The sequence below is a fragment of the Blennius ocellaris genome (genome assembly GCF_963422515.1).
Source record: "Blennius ocellaris genome assembly, chromosome: 1".
In the NCBI taxonomy this organism is placed as follows: Eukaryota; Metazoa; Chordata; class Actinopteri; order Blenniiformes; family Blenniidae; genus Blennius; species Blennius ocellaris.
Window position 1 is genome coordinate 22392264 of NC_137650.1, and position 18249 is coordinate 22410512.

The 18249-nt window shown below is 41.5% G+C and overlaps 2 protein-coding genes across 4 annotated transcripts in view; both read left to right on the top strand.

Annotated features, from left to right (window-relative positions):
• Positions 1–10235, top strand: part of nedd4a (NEDD4 E3 ubiquitin protein ligase a) — a gene marked incomplete at its 5' end in the record, with an annotated part of 31001 nt that extends 20766 nt beyond the window's left edge. For all 3 annotated transcript variants that reach the window (XM_080497836.1, XM_080497837.1, XM_080497835.1), the window contains 19 exons: positions 91–255; positions 796–879; positions 1246–1365; positions 1578–1847; positions 2353–2430; positions 2577–2631; positions 2736–2794; positions 2925–2990; positions 3078–3307; positions 3531–3652; positions 3749–3819; positions 3924–4019; positions 4112–4185; positions 4269–4329; positions 4422–4481; positions 4558–4665; positions 5841–5937; positions 6134–6206; positions 6738–10235. In XM_080497836.1, the coding sequence (XP_080353962.1) occupies positions 91–255; positions 796–879; positions 1246–1365; positions 1578–1847; positions 2353–2430; positions 2577–2631; positions 2736–2794; positions 2925–2990; positions 3078–3307; positions 3531–3652; positions 3749–3819; positions 3924–4019; positions 4112–4185; positions 4269–4329; positions 4422–4481; positions 4558–4665; positions 5841–5937; positions 6134–6206; positions 6738–6840 (1992 nt within the window). In that variant the 3' untranslated portion in view covers positions 6841–10235. The remainder of the gene's footprint in view (positions 1–90; positions 256–795; positions 880–1245; positions 1366–1577; positions 1848–2352; positions 2431–2576; positions 2632–2735; positions 2795–2924; positions 2991–3077; positions 3308–3530; positions 3653–3748; positions 3820–3923; positions 4020–4111; positions 4186–4268; positions 4330–4421; positions 4482–4557; positions 4666–5840; positions 5938–6133; positions 6207–6737) is intronic.
• A 1323-nt stretch (positions 10236–11558) lies between these two features.
• Positions 11559–18199, top strand: tex9 (testis expressed 9). The gene is made up of 12 exons (XM_080502293.1): positions 11559–11605; positions 14916–15046; positions 15427–15490; positions 15629–15705; positions 15917–15953; positions 16046–16128; positions 16306–16439; positions 16789–16880; positions 17101–17274; positions 17402–17536; positions 17852–17986; positions 18079–18199. The coding sequence occupies exons 1-12, from the start codon at positions 11564–11566 to the stop codon at positions 18154–18156; spliced, it is 1182 nt and encodes a 393-aa protein (XP_080358419.1). The 5' UTR covers positions 11559–11563; the 3' UTR covers positions 18157–18199.
• Positions 18200–18249: the final 50 nt, after the last annotated feature.

The following is an 18249-nucleotide window of genomic DNA, read 5'->3' on the forward strand; positions in this document are numbered from 1 at the left end:
GTTAAATCTGGTGAACCATCAAGTTTGGCCAAACAGTTCTGATTATATAACAAAGCACTTTTTGGTATTTGTCTCTTTCTCAACTCCTAGAGCTGGGAGGTCATCGCCGACAGCGACTCCACCTTGTACCACAATAACAACCAGCTGGCGTCTCCGTCGTCCCACATCCCCGTGGAGATCCACTCCTGCTGCGACGGGCTGAGCAACACGCACATTTCAGGGGCCAGAGCTGGCGAGCGGCGCTCCTCGCAGACGGTGAGTGACGCTGGGTTCACTGTGGTTACTATTAGAGGAAGCGACTCGGATATGAGTGGAGCTTGTCTTGGAGGAAAGGAAGCTGCACAGGAAGTAGGAAGTGACACACATTAACCCTTATTTGGTCACTTTTGCATTTCCATGGAAACATGGCGATCCGATCGCCGTCAGTGTTGGATTATGATGATGCACGATCCTGTATCACACTTTTTCCCAGCTTGACCTATTTCCCTACAAAATCACACATTGTGTTGTAAGACAGTTATACTTTGGAGTTTTATAGGAAGTCGTCGCAACATTTCAAATCCGGTGATTAATTTATTCCATTTAGAGATTTTTAGGGAGTCGGGAACGTTTGAATAAATAATTAAATCTGAAGTATTACATTTAGAATCCATACAAAATACATAAAACATTTTTTTTTTTTTTTTTTTTTTAACTTTGATGACGCAGAAAAGCTCAGATTATTTCAGTGGCGGCACGACAGAGAATGTGTAGTTTCCCCGTGTTCATCGTTGTCGTCCTTCCTCTCTGCTGCAGGATCATGTTAGTAATTCACGCCATTCCAGCCTCAGAGGAAGTGTCCACAACTCGGCTGCAGAGGAACGTCCTGCAAATCCTGTGGTGAGGATTTCACCCGCTGTCGAAATGACTCCTTCTGACTTTTTACCAAACTGGCCTTGCGTCAGTGAGCAGAAACTCAGTGTGAATAATAGAATAGAATAGAAATACTTTATTATTCCCAGAGGGAAATTCTTGTAGCGTTTCCTTAATTAAGCTCCTCTTTCAGCAGACAGGAGTTTATTGATAGAGTAACAGAGCTGTTCTTCAATGGAAATCCCAACGGTGGACAAATAATGTGTGGCGCTCTAAGAAGCTTCAGTGATTTTTGATTAAAATTTTATAACACGCAAGGGAACACTGGTGATTTCATTCATTACTCATCATCGTGTTTATTTTTTAAAAATGTTTTTCTTTATTGTTGAATAGCTGCTTTCAAACTCAGCGGAGCTGCCTGCAGGCTGGGAGGAGAAGCGGGACAACAAAGGACGGCGCTACTTCATCAACCACCTCAGCCGAAGCACAACGTGGACACGGCCTCTTCTCCAGGTCTCACATTTATCAGCTGGTTTTGCATTCATGTGTTTTCTCCTATGGTGTTTTTTTTTTTTTATCATCATTGCTTGTTCTTCTGCGTCAGTTGCGGTTCATATACTCGTCATCATAAAGCACTCTGAACTGCCTGGAACAAATAAAGTTGCCTTGATGTACACAAGCACTTCAAACAATAAACAAACGTCTTGGTTTTGTTTATTGGACAGAGAACCTCAGAGGGATCTGCACCAGCCCAACCACCACCCCCCCCCCCACCACCACCACCACCACCTGCAGCAGCAGCACAAAGCAACGCAGGTTCATCTCGGAGCACGAGTCCACCGCAGCTGCCGCTGTCGCCTGAGGAGTCTCCTCGCCACACGCCCAGTCCCGACGCCACAGCCGAGTCTGGCTTCTTGCCCGCCGGTTGGGAGGTTCGCAGCGCTCCCAACGGACGGCCTTTCTTCATCGACCACAACACTAAGACAACGACCTGGGTAAAATTGATTGAGAAATATAGTAAATACAAAAAATAACAAAGGGATTACGCAGTTTTTTTGTTTACCAACACTCTCGAAGCATGTTAATTTCTGCTTGTCGAGGAACATTACACCTTGTCACATTCATACATTTGGAGCACAGAAAAGCATTGATAGGTCACGCAGTTAATATTAATATGAAAATGCATTCTTTCTCATGAAAAATGGGCTCCAGGGCAGATTTTGTGTCAACTGTCATTTTGTTTTATATGCAAGTAGGAACTGTATAGATATATTCTGTCATAAAATCTAGATGAGAAAATTTTGAAGAACTTTTTTTTTTTTCTGCAGTCTGAAAAAAATAGGGTGTGAGAAGACTGCTGAAGTGTGTAAAAAAAACAACCAAAAAAACCCAGCAGTTTGTTCACACTGAGATTTGTTTTCCGGTTGTGCGGCACAAACAGCCTTGTGCAAGCATTTCCTCTCACACTCGTACACGCCCTGTTTTTCTTCTCTGAAATAGGAAGATCCCAGGCTGAAGATTCCAGTGCACATGAGGAGGGCGGCCTCTCTCGACCCCGCTGATCTGGGCCCTCTGCCGGTAACTTCCTCCATTACACAAAGCCAGTCAAGCTGAATTGGAAGATATGTATCAGATGTCTGAACGCATGTATAGTGGAACATAGCGGCAGAGCTTGTGTTACTCGTTGTCCTCTCTGAATCTGTTTGGTGTCGCTTTGTCTCCAGCCTGGATGGGAGGAACGGGTTCACTCTGACGGGAGAATATTCTACATCGATCACAGTGCGTATGGTGTCCATTTAGTTTAATTGGTGTTAGAATCATCTAATTGTTCCTGTGTGTTATTATCCAATGAGTTAATAGATGGTTCTGCTTTTCTTTCTCAGACACCAAAACGACACAGTGGGATGATCCCCGGCTACAGAACTCTGCTATAACTGGACCAGTCAGTATAGACTCTTTATTTCTCACTGACACATTTGCCTATATGTGAATAGCAACACTGACCACAGAGTACAGCTTTGAGGTAAAGAGCATGTTGTCACCACTGACCTCCGTTCTTTGTCGGATCATAGGCAGTGCCTTATTCTCGAGATTATAAACAGAAGTACGATTACTTCAGGAAGAAGCTGAAGAAACCGGTGAGTTTCCTCCGAGCAGCAGCTCTCACTGGGATTATCACGTCTGACCTCTGAAGCATGACTCGGCGCTTCGCGTCTTCGTTGCAGGCCGACATCCCGAACCGCTTCGAGCTGAAGCTGAAGCGCAACGCCGTCTTTGAGGACTCGTACAGACGCATCCTCTCCGTGAAGAGGCCCGACCTGCTGAAGGCTCGGCTGTGGGTGGAGTTCGAGGGGGAGAAGGGCCTGGATTATGGCGGCTTAGCCCGGGAGTGGTTCTTCCTCATGTCAAAGGAGATGTTCAACCCGTACTATGGGCTCTTTGAGTACTCTGCCACGTGAGTTCGCTTGGTGAAAATGTGAACAACCCATAGTGGCATCGGTTTATCACATCATTCACTTTGAAACAATTACAAACAATTGTTTTTGGCTGTAAAGTATCTGTGTCTCTCTTTAAGAGCTGGATGTCATTCCACTTTGTTTTACGCAGAAGAATATAGATTGAATGGAATAACAAGGAAACTATTTCATCTTTTAAACGTGATAACGTTCGTCTTCCAGGGACAACTACACTCTGCAGATTAACCCAAACTCGGGTTTATGCAACGAGGACCACTTGTCCTACTTCAAGTTCATTGGCCGCGTGGCCGGCATGGCCGTGTATCACGGCAAACTCCTCGATGGTGAGCAACACACCGATCAAACGCGTACCGCGAAACGTTTTGAGACCTTTTCTTAAAGGCCCGAGCAGATCCTGACGTCTCCCGTCTTCTTCCAAGCCTTCTTCATTCGGCCTTTTTACAAGATGATGCTGCAGAAGCCGATCATCCTCCAGGACATGGAGTCCGTCGTGAGTAGCCGCCGTTTTCAAAGACGAGACCCGTGACCTGAAACGTTTTACATGAGCGAGATCGCCGGTATTTTACCGACTCTGCCCCCGTCTTACTTTTTCAGGATAGTGAATATTTCAACTCGCTGATGTGGATTTTGGAGAACGACCCGACCGACTTGGACCTGATGTTTACCATCGACGAGGATCTGTTTGGACAGGTTCGTCACCGTCTTCCTCCTTTGTTTTGTGACTTTGTTAAAAGTTGCGCTCCATGTAAACTGGCGCCTCGTATCTCGTCCTTGTTGTCCAGACTCACCAGCACGAGCTGACGCCGGGCGGCGCGGAGATTGTTGTCACCAACGAGACGAAGAAGGAATACATCCAGTAAAAGAACTGAATGCTTATTTATCTTGTTCTCAGAGCCAAATTCCGGTTTAATGCTAATCTGCGGTTTTGTGATTTGGCAGTCTGGTGATGCAGTGGAGGTTCGTGAACCGAGTCCAGAAGCAGATGACTGCTTTCAAAGATGTAACAGTTTACTTAAAGATCAAAATAATAAACTTTTTCTACTCATGAATGCAAACAAGTATAAAACTCTGGTTAATTGTTTTGTGTTGCAGGGATTTTTTGAGTTGATACCACAGGATCTGATCAAGATCTTTGACGAGAACGAGCTGGAGGTGAGTTTTTACTCGATTCAATGCAGTCAACATTTTCTAAATAACCGACGGTCTCCCTGGTTTGCTTCCCTGACAGTTGCTCATGTGTGGCCTTGGAGACGTGGACGTGAACGACTGGAGGGCCAACACCAAGTACAAGAACGGCTACAGCGCCAACCACGGGGTTATTCAGTGGTTTTGGAAAGTAAGACAACTTTCAACGACAGAAGCCAATGAGCTGGAGTTGTTGTGGGAGGAGTGTTACAAGCCAGTGTGGGTCAAGGGTGGGTAAGGGAGGCAACATAAAACCACCCAAAGAACGTAAAATGAATAAGGCAAGCTGCCGTTTATTCATACACAAAATGATTAAACAATATAACCCACGCTTTTGGTAAAAAAGCGGCACAGAAAAAGGAAAAAAAAAACACTGCCTCGGCGGCAAATTACCTTTAAAGCATAATAATTTCAGGGAAGGGCTGCGGGTGACGGCAAACCATAAGACAATTAAAACTTTGCACTGTCACCAAAACAATAACCCCCCAACTAACTAATTAAATGTGGTGGAAGGCCACCCAGAACAACAAAACTAAAACAAATCTGCCTGTCTGTGACTTACCTGGCAAAATACCCCCAAAAAACAACACTCAAACCGCCACCCATAAAACGAGATCTATTCATTAAACCAGGGGTGTCAAACTCATTTTAGTTGAGGGGCCACATCCAACCTAATCTGACCTCTGGAGGGCCGAACAAGTCAACATAACGTATTAAACTGCAGATACGGAGCAATGCAAAGCCTTTCCTTCTTTTGAAACTGCAAGAATTTGCCAGTCTATTCTGAAATATACATATTAAAGGAAATCAGATATTATATTTGCAAAAAAAAAAAAAAAAAACCTCAGTCACCTGTATCTGGATATCGTATTTTTATTCAGGATTTAAACAATTTGTCATGATCTGGAAATTGTTTTGACTTTACGTGTCACTTCACATAAGTTGGACTCGTTGTTTTATTGTGAAAGGCGTTGCGTCATGTGACCTCCACAGATGCATTCGTGTCGGGGGTCAAATTCTGACCGAGGGCGGTTTTGAATGTCATTTTTTCCAATCTAGTGTTTTTAGATCAGCCTCTGTCAGTTTTCATTTTTACACTTCACACTTCAAAAATCACATGGCGGGGCCGGATTAGATCGTCTGGTGGGCCGGTTCTGGCCCCCGGGCCGCATGTTTGACACCCCTGCATTAAACAATATTGGCAGAACAACTCCCACACTGACACGTCACATTACACACAGAAAATAGCTGTCCTCGGGTCCTGAGACCGCAACGAGGAGCTTTGATTCAGCGACTCAGCGGCTGGTCTCCTGTGTGTCGTCGTAGACGGTGCTGGTGATGGACGCCGAGAAGAGAATCCGACTCTTACAGTTTGTGACGGGAACATCGAGGGTCCCGATGAACGGCTTCGCTGAACTCTACGGTAAAATAACACAACGTGTCTTTATTACTGCTGCAGTGTTGTTGTGGTGGTTTTATTTCAGGATTTCATCTGTAAAGTGAATTTTGATGATTGTTCTTCTTTGCCTCTATTGGTCACGGTGCCACGTCTTTTGATTTCGGTAAAAAAAAAAAAAAAATGATGTTACCGTCTCATGTTTATCGCGTTTATTATTCAGGATCTAACGGACCACAGCTGTTCACCATCGAGCAGTGGGGCACGCGTGAAAAACTTCCAAGAGCCCACACATGGTAAGCTCTTCACTTTGAGTTTAAGACACAGGAGGACACACTGCGAAGATGCGTCTGAGACATTTATTATATAACGGAAATGTCAATTCTTCCCATAATTTCATTTAAAGAGTAAAACATTCATGCATTTTCAATTTCGGCCACGTAAACTGAAATATCTTTTGTTTGTTTTGGGTTTTTTTTGGTCATCATGCTTCCAAAGTGCAGACCTTTTTCTTTTTTTTCAAACTTCTTCTAAAAGCATTCATTTCAGCCTTTTATAATTTTACTTTACAAATCATGAAAATCAAGAACCTGGAAGTCATCTGTTATTTTATAAGATCAGATGTGCTTCCTGTTTTGTTTGAGTGGAAATCACAATTGTCCTCAATAGAAACACAATAGAAAGAATAACCGACATATCGATTAACTTTCCAATATTATTGACAGTTTCATTAAATGGTCCTGATCTCTGGAAGTCCCTTTATGATTCTGTCGCTCCACTGTGACTCCAGCCACGTTTTTGTTTTCTTGAAACTTTTCCCCCTCCAGCTTTAACCGGCTGGACCTTCCTCCGTACGAGTCTTTTGAGGAACTGCGGGAGAAACTTCACATCGCCATCGAGAATGCACAAGGCTTCGACGGGGTGGATTAGAGTTGTGGGGGGGGACGGGGCCCGAAAACGACGCGACTTGCCGTCGGCGCAAAGTCCAAAGGCGGCGTGACCCGGTTAACGCCGACAAGGAAAATGAGCCGTACCCTTCAGATCGGGGGTCTTTAACTCGCCAGCTGGTGTGACACATGAAGGACAGTCGCACGACCCCCCGCTCCGGGTCCTCTGCCCAGACAGACATTTGAGAGAGAGAACCTTCAAATCTGGAGTGGCCGAGGTATTTCTGTGTCGCTCCGCGTATTCTCAAGTTTACAAATCAGGTTTTTCTTATCATTTGATTCTTTTATTTTCAAGTCGCTCAAAGATGTCGCCACTTTTACCTGTTCTGCTAAAATGTGTACATATTTAAACGAACTTGATTCTGTGAAGAAAAGAAGAAACAAAAGATGATCGAAATCAGATAAATATAAATGTGAATGCAACCTGTACAGTATCTGACGGAAACATCAAACCTTTTGTTTTCTTGTGCTTTCAATCCAAATCTTTTCTGATTCTGTTGCTTGAAGTCTCTCCAGCGTTCCTCTCAAGTAGAGAGGCCAATTCTTTCCATAACACCCCCCCAGGCTGGAATTAAAATGGATTTGTGAAGGATTTTAACTTTTGTATTAGTAGTTTCTAGGTCAGTCACTTTAAGGACAAAATATTGATTGTCACACGAGCGTCAAAAGGCAATGGAACGCCTACACGTTGAATCTGCAAACGCAAGTGTTAAAACTTAAATTTTATGAATTGAGAATGTATTGTGTTCAATGAAACATCAGATTAATGTAAATCGGAGGAGTTCGGTGTGGAAGGATGAACCCCCGTCCTCACAAAGCTGGATCCTCACATTTTCAAAATATTATTATTATTAATAAAAAGCACGCCGCTTCCCTCGATGGCTCGATATCAAAAAGGTCTTTCCACATAGTCTGCAACTGTTACATCTCTAGTTTTGTACGAAAACTTATTTTATCATTTAAAATGGTCTCAATAACCCTTTAAATAAATTCAATTTAAAAAAAGATGTACCTTAATGGTGCAATTATTTATTTTACCCCCCCCCCACCTGTTTACTTTATATTTTCCCTTTTTTTTTTTTTTTATTGTGATTTGTTGACACAACCTCTTGCCGTTTAAAATGGCGTTCTGAGTTGCCGATATTTAAGTTTTTATTTTTACACCTTCCTAAATCGGATATATTTATAGAATTGCTCGATTGTATTAACCGTCAGCCAATACTTCTTGTGTGTGTCTCGGATTTTCACACGTTTTGCTGGACCCAGCCCTGATCTGACGGCGTCAATGAAGTAAGAAACGATTTGAAGATTTGCTCTACGAGTCACATTCGTCCCTCTCACAGCAGCCAGCAAAATCTGGTTCCAGGCATTAATCGGCAGGCAAAATGCACCAAAACTAGTTCGGTTTGTAGAAAAGTGTGTGAGGATCGACTAGGTGGTTAGATGAGGCTGCTTCTTTAATTTGTCAACGGTCTTTCCATGTTTTTAGTCGTGTGTCTAAATGGATTTAATTTAGTTTCGACGTCAACTATGTTGCAGAATTTCCCATTTGATAAGAAGCATTTATATTCTGACATGTGATTTCAGTGTTTTGTTTGATCCACTAACAATCTACAGTAAATACTTATTTTAATTGCTTCTGCTTAGGATTGGTAAATACCTTTCACAAAGATACTGTACAGTTTGGCGAGCAAGGCCACAGGTTGCAACAATCGTACACGCTGACGACGTTTTTCATTTAAGCCCAACATTAAAATGATAAAAAAAAACAACAACAACACACAAATAGGTAATATTTATGTGTCTCTACTGCAATTTGTTATACGTATGAGTATTCAACCCTCTTTAAAATATGTCATTGAATCACCTGGAAAGGGGGGAAATAAAATCGGGCAACCTCATTGTATTTCATTTTTAACACCATATCAGAAAATGGTCCAATCCCAAATATGTGGACTTCAACGGCATTGGCAGCAGAAAACGAGCAGGTCACGTACAATTTTTGAGCGACTGTAGTTAAACCAATAATCCTTTATGGTAGTGATGTACCAACACCAAGGACCAGAAGAAAAAGATGAACTAATCATACTGTTGTTTGTCTCCATGTGGTCCACCGATCCAAAGACTGCGTGCAGACTGTGTTGAAACCCGACGCGTAAATGTACATACCAACTTCAGATCTCTGAAATGTTTTAGTTAATCGGATTTTTTTTTTTTTTTTTTTTATATATATTGAACATGCGAGTATATTGTTGTACAATGTTAGGAAGCATTTTGTGTTCGGGCTGTTAAAGTCACTGCAGGTTGGCAAAAAAAAAAAAAAAGCTAAAAAAAATTAAAAAAAAAAGGAGGAAGTTGCACATCTACATTGAGCATCCTTTGCTGTTCACTTTACACTCATAAAGTTCAACACTGATTGTTCACGTACCAGAAGAATTAGATAATGCGTCGTCGCATTATGTCTCCCGGGGGCGGCATCTTTTGTATGAAACAAATCAGACAAACTTTGACTTTACACAGTCTCAATGGCAAAGATCCTTATTCGTTGCCGTTTTGTCGTCGGACGATATCAATTTGGGTTCTCCTACTCAACGAGGGTGTCTAATTGCAGCACAAGTGCTCTATTTTTAAGAGTGCAAATTTAAAAAAAAAAAAAATTGTTTTGTTGGTTGTCAAAATGTGTACAGATTATTGTTTTCACAAAAAAAAAATGAGCGATTCCCTCGTGATGCCTTTTTGTAAGAAAGTTAACTGTACTTAAAGCCGGGGGGGGTTTAAACATTTTCTGAATGGTTGAAACGTGTGTTTACACTACCTGCCACGTTTACAGGTCGGTGATAAAGGAAGAAGTTGTGGGCTGGTTCTTGTCTCTTTGACAACACAATTTTATACTTATGCTTTTATAAAGTGAAGCACTTTGTTAAAATATTGGTGAGTCTTACTTCTGAACTGTCGGAATCTTTGCTAATCTGTCAACCGCGGACTGCTTTAATCACTCTTCGAGAACATGGCCGTTTGCTTCAGGTGCACACGTGTTAAAGTGTTTACATGTGAACGTAGCTGAAAATGAGCACATTCTCTTCTGTCACTTGTATTTAAAGAAAATAAATACCAAGGCCTCCATTTGTAACGTGTTATAGAGTTCAATTATGGTTGATAATGTTCTGCTCTCTGAATGAAAGTACTGTTATACATGTTTTCTCCTTGGGGCTAATTAATGCATCACTTCATTTCTGATATATATAAAGTTTTTGTTATTGTAACACCTATAAGTGCATTACAACAAAAGCATACATGCAACATATTTATACTACAATTTAAATGGTGAAATTAAATGGAGCTGTTTAAATGCATAGCTGAATAAACTGAATATAGATATATTGAATAAATATAAAAGCAAGTATCGAGTGTGTGTGTGTCTATATATGTTGCCTCCCCAGTTATTGTGTGTGGCTTGTTAAACGACTCGACACAGACGATAAGGTTCAGCCATGGATTCATCTCGCCGGCGCACAACCATCAGTTGATTTTGACACTTTAAAAGGAACGAGTACAAAATGCATCACAAAGTGTCACTTTTATCACTGGTTTGCGCGGCAAATAGGGTTTCGTTGGGATTCACATCGTGGCATGAGTACATTCTAAAATGCCGCCATTATTTATCTTATTTTTATTTATTTGATTGGGACAATGCAGATTCATGAACAATCGCATACAAATTGTACACAAACTGCAAATGGGCCACATTATATCAAAACTGCTGATTTACATGTGTCGTCTCGAGACAGCTGTCACACAAGCAATACAGTGTATAAAGGAATATAACACATGATACACAAATTACATTGCCATGAAATGAGTGCAGGACTGATTTATTTTTCAAATAATGTTTAAGTTGTTTTATTTAAAAGACATGTAATTCGGTCTCACAAGTTTGGGTTTAATGTGGTTAGGGAGTGGGGGGGGGGGGGGGGGGGGCAAGACCATGAAGTGCTTTGTAGATGAGGCAACAGTTTTGCAAATTGAGCATTTTTTTATTTTTCAAAAATACTACAGTTGTGATATGACGGAGGCGTTTGAACAACAATGTGTATGGACTTTTCGAAAAGGGTTTCCCCTGCTATTTAAATTCTCCAGTGAGTGACCAGGATGTAATGCAAAAATCTATGTGTGAAAATATCATTGAAAGTGGAAACATGTTTGCTCAGCTTATTATCACAAATGGCCTGATTTGTTTGAAGTTCTGTAAATTGATCTGAATTTTATTAGCAGTGAGTTTAATGTGTTTTTTTAAAAGGAGATTGTTGAACTTTTTTTCCTCCAGGTTTCATCTCGAAATCCCAAAACTTGAGTAGCTTTGGTGCGGGAAAGTTGCCTCCCTCCCTGTCTAAAAAGAAAAAAAACATACTCTTCTTATGATTTATTGCTGCTTGGCTCTTACAGAAAACAAAAATTACAAAGTCAAGAGTCATACAAAAAGATGAGTCATGGAACAAATGGATTTTAGCTTGTAGAAACACGTTACCGTTCTTCTAAAAGTTCTTACGAACAACAACAACAACAAAAGGCAATGACAAAACATTTCTTTTACTGTCTTCTCACATATTTGCAAAACCAAACTGTAAAATGTCCTCGTTGACTTGCCGTACCCGCTGGGTGGATAATGGAGAGTGTTGCTGGAGCAACGCCTGGACCTCAGCTCAACAATGGCTGGAAGGAATCTGGAGAAAAAGTCCGTCGTTTTTCAGGTGTGTACAATGTTTTATTTTACGTTGGGGGGGGGGGGGGGGGGGGGCGAAACAAACTGTTTTTATTACTTCCGGATCGAGCACAGCCAGTAGTCAATGTTTTAAACTCACGAAGCTGACCTGCTTTATTTACAAAACTGCCTTTGCTGAGGGGAAAGTATCGGGGGAAATAACTACTTGACAGAGGAGTGGCTGTTTCTCTATTTACTCTCCGTGTTCTGTATTATGCATTGATGTTTTAGACGTTTTAGGTAACGTAAACTTTGCCCAACGGTCAATATTATTATTATTTATTTGTTTATTTAACAATTTGTTCTACTTGTGAAAATGCTTAAAGGGAGATTTTTTTTTTTAGTCTAGACTCGGGACTCCACTTGAATAAAAAAAAAAAAATGTTTTGTTTATAAATATTTGTTTATTGAGTTTTTACATAGACAGTTATTACAAATAATGGCATTAGGAATGAGAGGGTCCACTTTGGTAAAATGAGGCATCTAGCTCTTCAGTCGAGCTCGATTCTTCGTCTTTACTCTTTCTTTCTTCTCCCTCTTCTCTGTCGTCACTCCATCCTGCTTCTTCCTCGTCACTCTTTCCTGCTTCCCCTCTTCTCTGTCTTCTCTCTCTCCTGCTTCTCTGTCTTCTCTCTTTCCTGCTTCTCTCTCTTCCTCTTCTCTGTCTTCTCTCTTTCCTGCCTCTCCATCTTCTCTCTCTTCTCTCTCTCCTGCTTCTCTGTCTTCTCTCTTTCCTGCCTCTCCATCTTCTCTGTCTTCTCTCTTTCCTGCCGCTCCATCGTCTCTCTTCTCTCTCTCCTGCTTCTCTGTCTTCTCTCTTTCCTGCCTCTCCATCTTCTCTCTCTTCTCTCTCTCCTGCTTCTCTGTCTTCTCTCTTTCCTGCATCTCCATCTTCTCTCTCTCCTGCTTCTCCCTCTTCTCTGTCTTCTCATTCTCCTGCCTCTCCATCTTCTCTCTCTTCTCTCTCTCCTGCTTCTCCCTCTTCTCTGTCTTCTCATTCTCCTGCCTCTCCATCTTCTCTCTCTTTGCTATCTCCTGTCTCTCCCTCTTCTCCGTCTTTTGCCTCTCTTTCTCCTCTTTCTCCTGTCTCTTTGTGGCCTCTTTTCTGGCTTTCGTCTCTGCTTTTTTCATCTTGGCCTTTTCTTTTTCAGTCATGGAGGCAAGCTTCTCCAGTTTCACAATCCTGTCTTGAAGGATCTGGATGTCCTGATTTGCCGTGATTTTGTCTTCCATCCACTGCGTCTCTCTCGTGATCCAGAACTTCTCTTCTCTCTCGAGCAGCTCTATTTTCTCCAGCTCGGATGACTTGATTTCCCTAATTAGCTGTTTACATTTGACTTGCATCTTGACTTTGTAGTCTGCAGCCTTCTTCTGTTGGTCACTCAGCTGCTTACGCAGCTTCTCGACGAGTTGCACCTCATTGGATTCTCTGCCATTTTCAGCAGTCTTTAGGGCCTGTTTCAGGACAAATGTCTTTTCAGCCTCCTCCAGCACCTGCATCTTGAGGATTGTAGCCTCAGTGTCTCTTGTCTTTAGGGCCTGTTTCAGGGCTGTAGCCTTTGAACACAGCTGGCTGTTTTTCTGTTTGTACTCAACCAGCAGGACAGATTTCTTTTCAGCCTCCTCCAGCTTCATGACCATCATCTTCAGGTCATTCTTCTGTCCCTCCACTTTCTTTTCGAGACTGGCACACTCAGCCACTTTAAGTTCCAAAGCATTTGTGTGCCTTGTCACTAGCGATTTGAGGTTGGTAATTTCGGTCTCATTGTCAGTGAGTTGCTCTTGAGTCTTGTTTACCAAAGAGCACCAGTTTTGCCCCACCTCTCTGAGTTTGTTGCGTGTCTCCTCCATCTCCCTGTCAGCTTTTTCCCTTTGTGCCTGGAGACTGATCTCCAAGGCCCGAATCTTCTCCTTGTCTGTCAGTTGTTGATCCTTCTTTTGGAGCATAAATTTCAACTGAGCTTGTGTCGGCTTCAGAGCTTCTAACATGCTGCTTATATCCTTATTTTGTTCCATCAGTTCGCCTCCTTCCAAACCGCCTAAGTGCTGATAGGCCTTAAAGTATTTGTCAGTCGTGTCTTTTTGAAAAGACTCCATTTCTTATGAAAAATACTGCAACAGTGGCTGACTTTTAAATTGTACAGGTGCACTTGCATAATTCTTGTCTGGTGTTGGAATTGAGATTGTTGGTATCGTCTTGCTTATCGGTAGCTCCTGTATGAACTGTGTGACAGTCTGGAAAGATTCCCACTGATGATAGTTGTTATACTTCTTGTGAGATCAAAGTCTTTTATGTGTGGTTATTTTGGGAGATTGTATTTTGACATTAAATAGAATCAGTTATATATACAGTAAACTTGGATTATAGTGTTTTCATTGAAGTGTGTTTGGTATTTCTTTCTTTTAAAAAGTATTGAGAGGTCAGAAAGGGGCACAGTCTCTTTTTCTTTCTAATTTATAGACCCAATGTTTCCAACCCTTCTTTATCCAGCCGTTTTTTTTTTTCAGTTTTGTGCTCAAATAGTATCTATAACCTAATAAATTCCAGAGGACATTTTGTGTGCCTGCTTCTCCTTTGATCCCCTTCACGAGTTACCTCTCCTCACCACTTTCTATGGGACACTCAGTTTTTGGCGAATTTTGCTGGAATTTCCTCTGGAATTTTCTAGTTATTATTCTTATTAGTAGTAGTAGTAGTATTTTTTGGTGTTTGCTATTCCTGAGTGCTCGACCTTTTCACACCATCGGTTCCTATATTTGTCACAATGTTGTTTTACACTAAAAAGATGTACATGTGCTTTACGGTGGCATTCAGTGGTGTTGACCTCTGCTGTCACTAGACCTGAAATACAAACTTACCACACCAAATATTTACATATAGAAACACCACTGCATAGTACAGAAAACAGATCATCAACAGAAAAGCAGTCGCTCTGGAAAACACCTTGGGACCTGCTGACACACTCCCTTCTTTTAAAGAGGACTTTGAACATCATAATTTGCTCAGGTTTTCCTTTAAACGGTTGTTTTTACCTCATTTATTATCTTTATTTGTTCTCCTTTTTTTCTGCCTGTCTTAATCACTTTGTTTTACTGTTTTGTTTAGTTTTTCTTGTGAAGCACTGTGAATTGCCTTGTATGTGAATGACGGTTTAGATAATTGCGTGTAGTTAAAGCTATGATTGACAATAAAAGATAAGCTCAGGTAGTGGAACTCAGTTCCTGTAGTTAATGGGAAAACGAAGTGTTGGGAAGAAAAGGCTTGCACTCTGAACCTCCATTCTCCTCATCATGTTCAGAAGAAACGTCCAGTATCTACAAGCAAAGCAGAGAAGTCCAAGAGGGCTGAGTTCCGACTGCAGGCTAAATCTGCCTCTTGTCTAACATACGCACACACAGATGATCTTCTTGCCAAGGAAGAACAATATAAGTAAGACTGTTCTTGACCTATGTTGATTAATTTGTGATTCTTTTCCTTGCTTTCCTTGCACCGAGTTCATAGACTGATTTTTTCCCCCCATTGTACTCTTTCCATGAAGATTCTTGTATCCTTTCAGCTATAAATGTTACATTACATTTTATGATTTACTATACATGAATATCTGTCTTTATGATTGTGCTATATAACAAAGTGCCAATACGCCAGAACTTTGGAAGTATGTTTACGATATCAGTGACTCTTTAGGGCAGCGAATATTGGAGGTTGTCCTTGTTTTTCCTTCAACAATACAAGAACAACACACCTCCAAAAGAAATCATGTTTATCGTTGGTTAAAAGCTGAAAGTGACTTGTTTATTTGTTTTCATCAGACTCCTAAATGCAGAGCTCGAAGCCAAAACAGCAGATTTGGTGAGACAGGCAGAGCAACTGATGGTAAGTAAGCTATTTGCACGCTCCCATTAAGTTATTGATCATTGTGTTTTGAGTGAGCATGTCAGACAGAATGGTGCTTTCAAAACAGACCATTCAGACTCACTGAAACTGCTTCATTGTGTTTCCGGTGGCTTTTAGAGGGAACAGAATGAAGCGCTGACAAAGCCCACATCCAACTTGCTGCTCACTGACGATGACGACAAAGACAATACAAGGTGAAAAAAAACCAACCCATATCTATATCTATAACTCACTGCTCATAAGTCACCAGGGCTTCACAAAGACACTGCAATGGTCTTTCATGTAAAATAATCCAGCAATGTATTACTAATTAAATGAACACAAGATTTATTAATTTTCTTAATCAAATTTTCTGTCTTTCTGGGGGGTTTTTTTATTTTTATTTTTTTAACTTTTCACCACAAGGGTATCAAAACCTCACCTGGAGCCAACTGGTCAGAAGGTATCGGTCCTGATCTGCATCTCAAAACCAACAAGGCATTTTGGGGCACAGACATAGACTGTATTATATAATATTGTGTTTTCATCCCTCAGGTGGTCACTAAAATAAGGGCCGCATCATCACCGCAAGACAAGTGTCCTGGACAACACAGAAAAGAGCTTCACTGTGAAACAGCGTACGTTTTATGTGTCCGTCAGGGATTTAGTAAAATACTTGACTTCTTTAGAGGCTGCTGAAGGTTTTTATTTTTTGCTCAAGTTTGTTTATTGAGTTTTTACACAGACAGTTATTACAAATAGTGGCAGACCGCTGCTGAAGGTTTTCATCCAGTTGTTTTTTTGTTTGTTTTCAGAGCCTCAAAAGAGTCTCGCCTCAATGATCCGGCTCAAGATTCTTTCTTGGCGAAAACGATTCAGAGCCTGGAGGAAAAGCTGGGAGACTCCGTCGCACCTGAAAGCATTGTGGATGGAGACGCTGTCGGGCCAGGTGAGATTGATGTTACTTTAAAAACAAGTAGGTCTCATGAAATCGTCCATCGCTTCCTGTTTCATGCGTCGTTTACAAAATAAATAAATGTCTTCTTTCTACCAAATGTTTTCTGTGGAGCTGATTTGTGCTGCCTCTTATTCCATATATTTATTGTGTTTTAAATGTGGCGTGCAACAGTGAAAGTCTGAGTCTGAGTGAAGATGAATTGCTTAATAACATTACCTGCAGTGTTTCTTCATTTCACAACCTCAATTTAAGCGTAAGTGAAGCTTGCATTTTTGTTTGATGAGGGTTTAATGTATTTTTGTTTTTTTTGTCTCTGTCATTTTTCTTATTCTCTGTTAAGGCATTGCAGATGCTCAAATCCGAGTTCTAAAGGCAAAATTACGGATCATGCAGGAAGAACTGGATCAGCTGTCATGTGAATATTACAAAAAGGTGCCAAACTACATTAAGAGCTATTAACGAGAGTAGGGCTCTCTCTTGAAGACTTTATTCTTCGTCCTACGATTGAGTTTGACCTCACCAGCCGTTGGGAGTAAAAGTAAAATGACAAATCGTGTTTCTGCTCTTCATCGATGCAGCAGATTACAAACCTGCGACGTTATCTCTGCTTTTTACGTCGAGCGAAACCAGTTTCACGTTTCTGCTGTCGCAGGACGATGAAAACGCAAAGCTGTGTGCAAAAATGAAGGAGCTGGAGGAGGACCGAGCGCGCCTGCACAAGTCCTCCAACATCCAGCGGATGCAGGCGGAGAAGCACCGAGCTTTAGCCGAGGACTCTGCCAGGAAATGCGACGGCCTTCAGCTGCAAGTGTCGCGTCTGCACAAAGTCGGTACCGGCCGGAACCCCAAGCGTCACGCTTCACAAGCGACACGCGTCTTTCTCTGATTGAATCACTGACAACGAGCCCCTTCCCCCAATACCATTCACGTTAATTGTTCCGTGCTCTGTGCAGGAAATCGAAAATCTGAATCGAGCCCATAAACAAGCAGCAGCTGCCCACGGCACCGTGGAAGTTCGCCTGAGCCGAGCGCTGGAAGAGGCGGAGAAGCTGAAGACTCAACTCCACCACGTCAAGCAGACCAACAAGGTAAACACACGGCAGATGAATGGTTCACTCGCGGCACACTTTGTAATAACGGATGTCACTTTGACAGATCGTAAAACTTGTGTGATTGACTGTAGCTACTTTTTCACGATAATAAAATGATCTTACTAAGGTGCAATAAGTCGACACTGACATTCCTACTGATTTATAAATTATCGACAGAAATACGGTTCGTACTTTTTGGGGGAAAGGACACATAAAAAAAAAAGAAAGAAAAAAGAGGTCATCTTTATTGAAATATAACAAAGTCCTTCAGAACTATGGTTTCGCCGGTTCCTTTTTCACATTGTTTCAAAGGAAAAGATCAGCGAGGAACATCAGAGTAAAGAAAACCTGCTCGCTGAAAACAAAACGCTGAAAAAGCAGAAAGGAGAGCTCGTCATGGAATTTAAGAAACAGCTCAAGCTGATCGACGTTCTCAAGAGACAGAAGGTAAGCGTCTCCACATCCCACTGGTTGAAGCGGCTCTTGAAAGTTTTTTTTTTTTGAATGAAAACCATATAACAGTGTCTCTGTGTGTGCAGACGCACTTGGAAGCTGCTAAGCTGCTGTCCTTCACAGAAGAAGAGTTCATGAAAGCCCTGGACTGGGGACAGTCGTAAACAACCCACATGTATAACATTCTTCCTTGAATCACAGTTCAAATTAAAAAAAAAAAATCACAGTCTGCCACTTCTTGACTGCTTCTATTTATT

Bases quoted from the DNA above. Each gene is read 5' to 3' on its own strand.
- tex9 (XM_080502293.1), top strand. From the start codon at position 11,564: ATGGCTGGAAGGAATCTGGAGAAAAAGTCCGTCGTTTTTCAG. The intron at 15,706-15,916 runs GTGAAAAAAAAC...TTTCACCACAAG, and splicing joins GACGACAAAGACAATACAAG to GGTATCAAAACCTCACCTGG. The intron at 15,954-16,045 runs GTATCGGTCCTG...TTCATCCCTCAG, and splicing joins TGGAGCCAACTGGTCAGAAG to GTGGTCACTAAAATAAGGGC.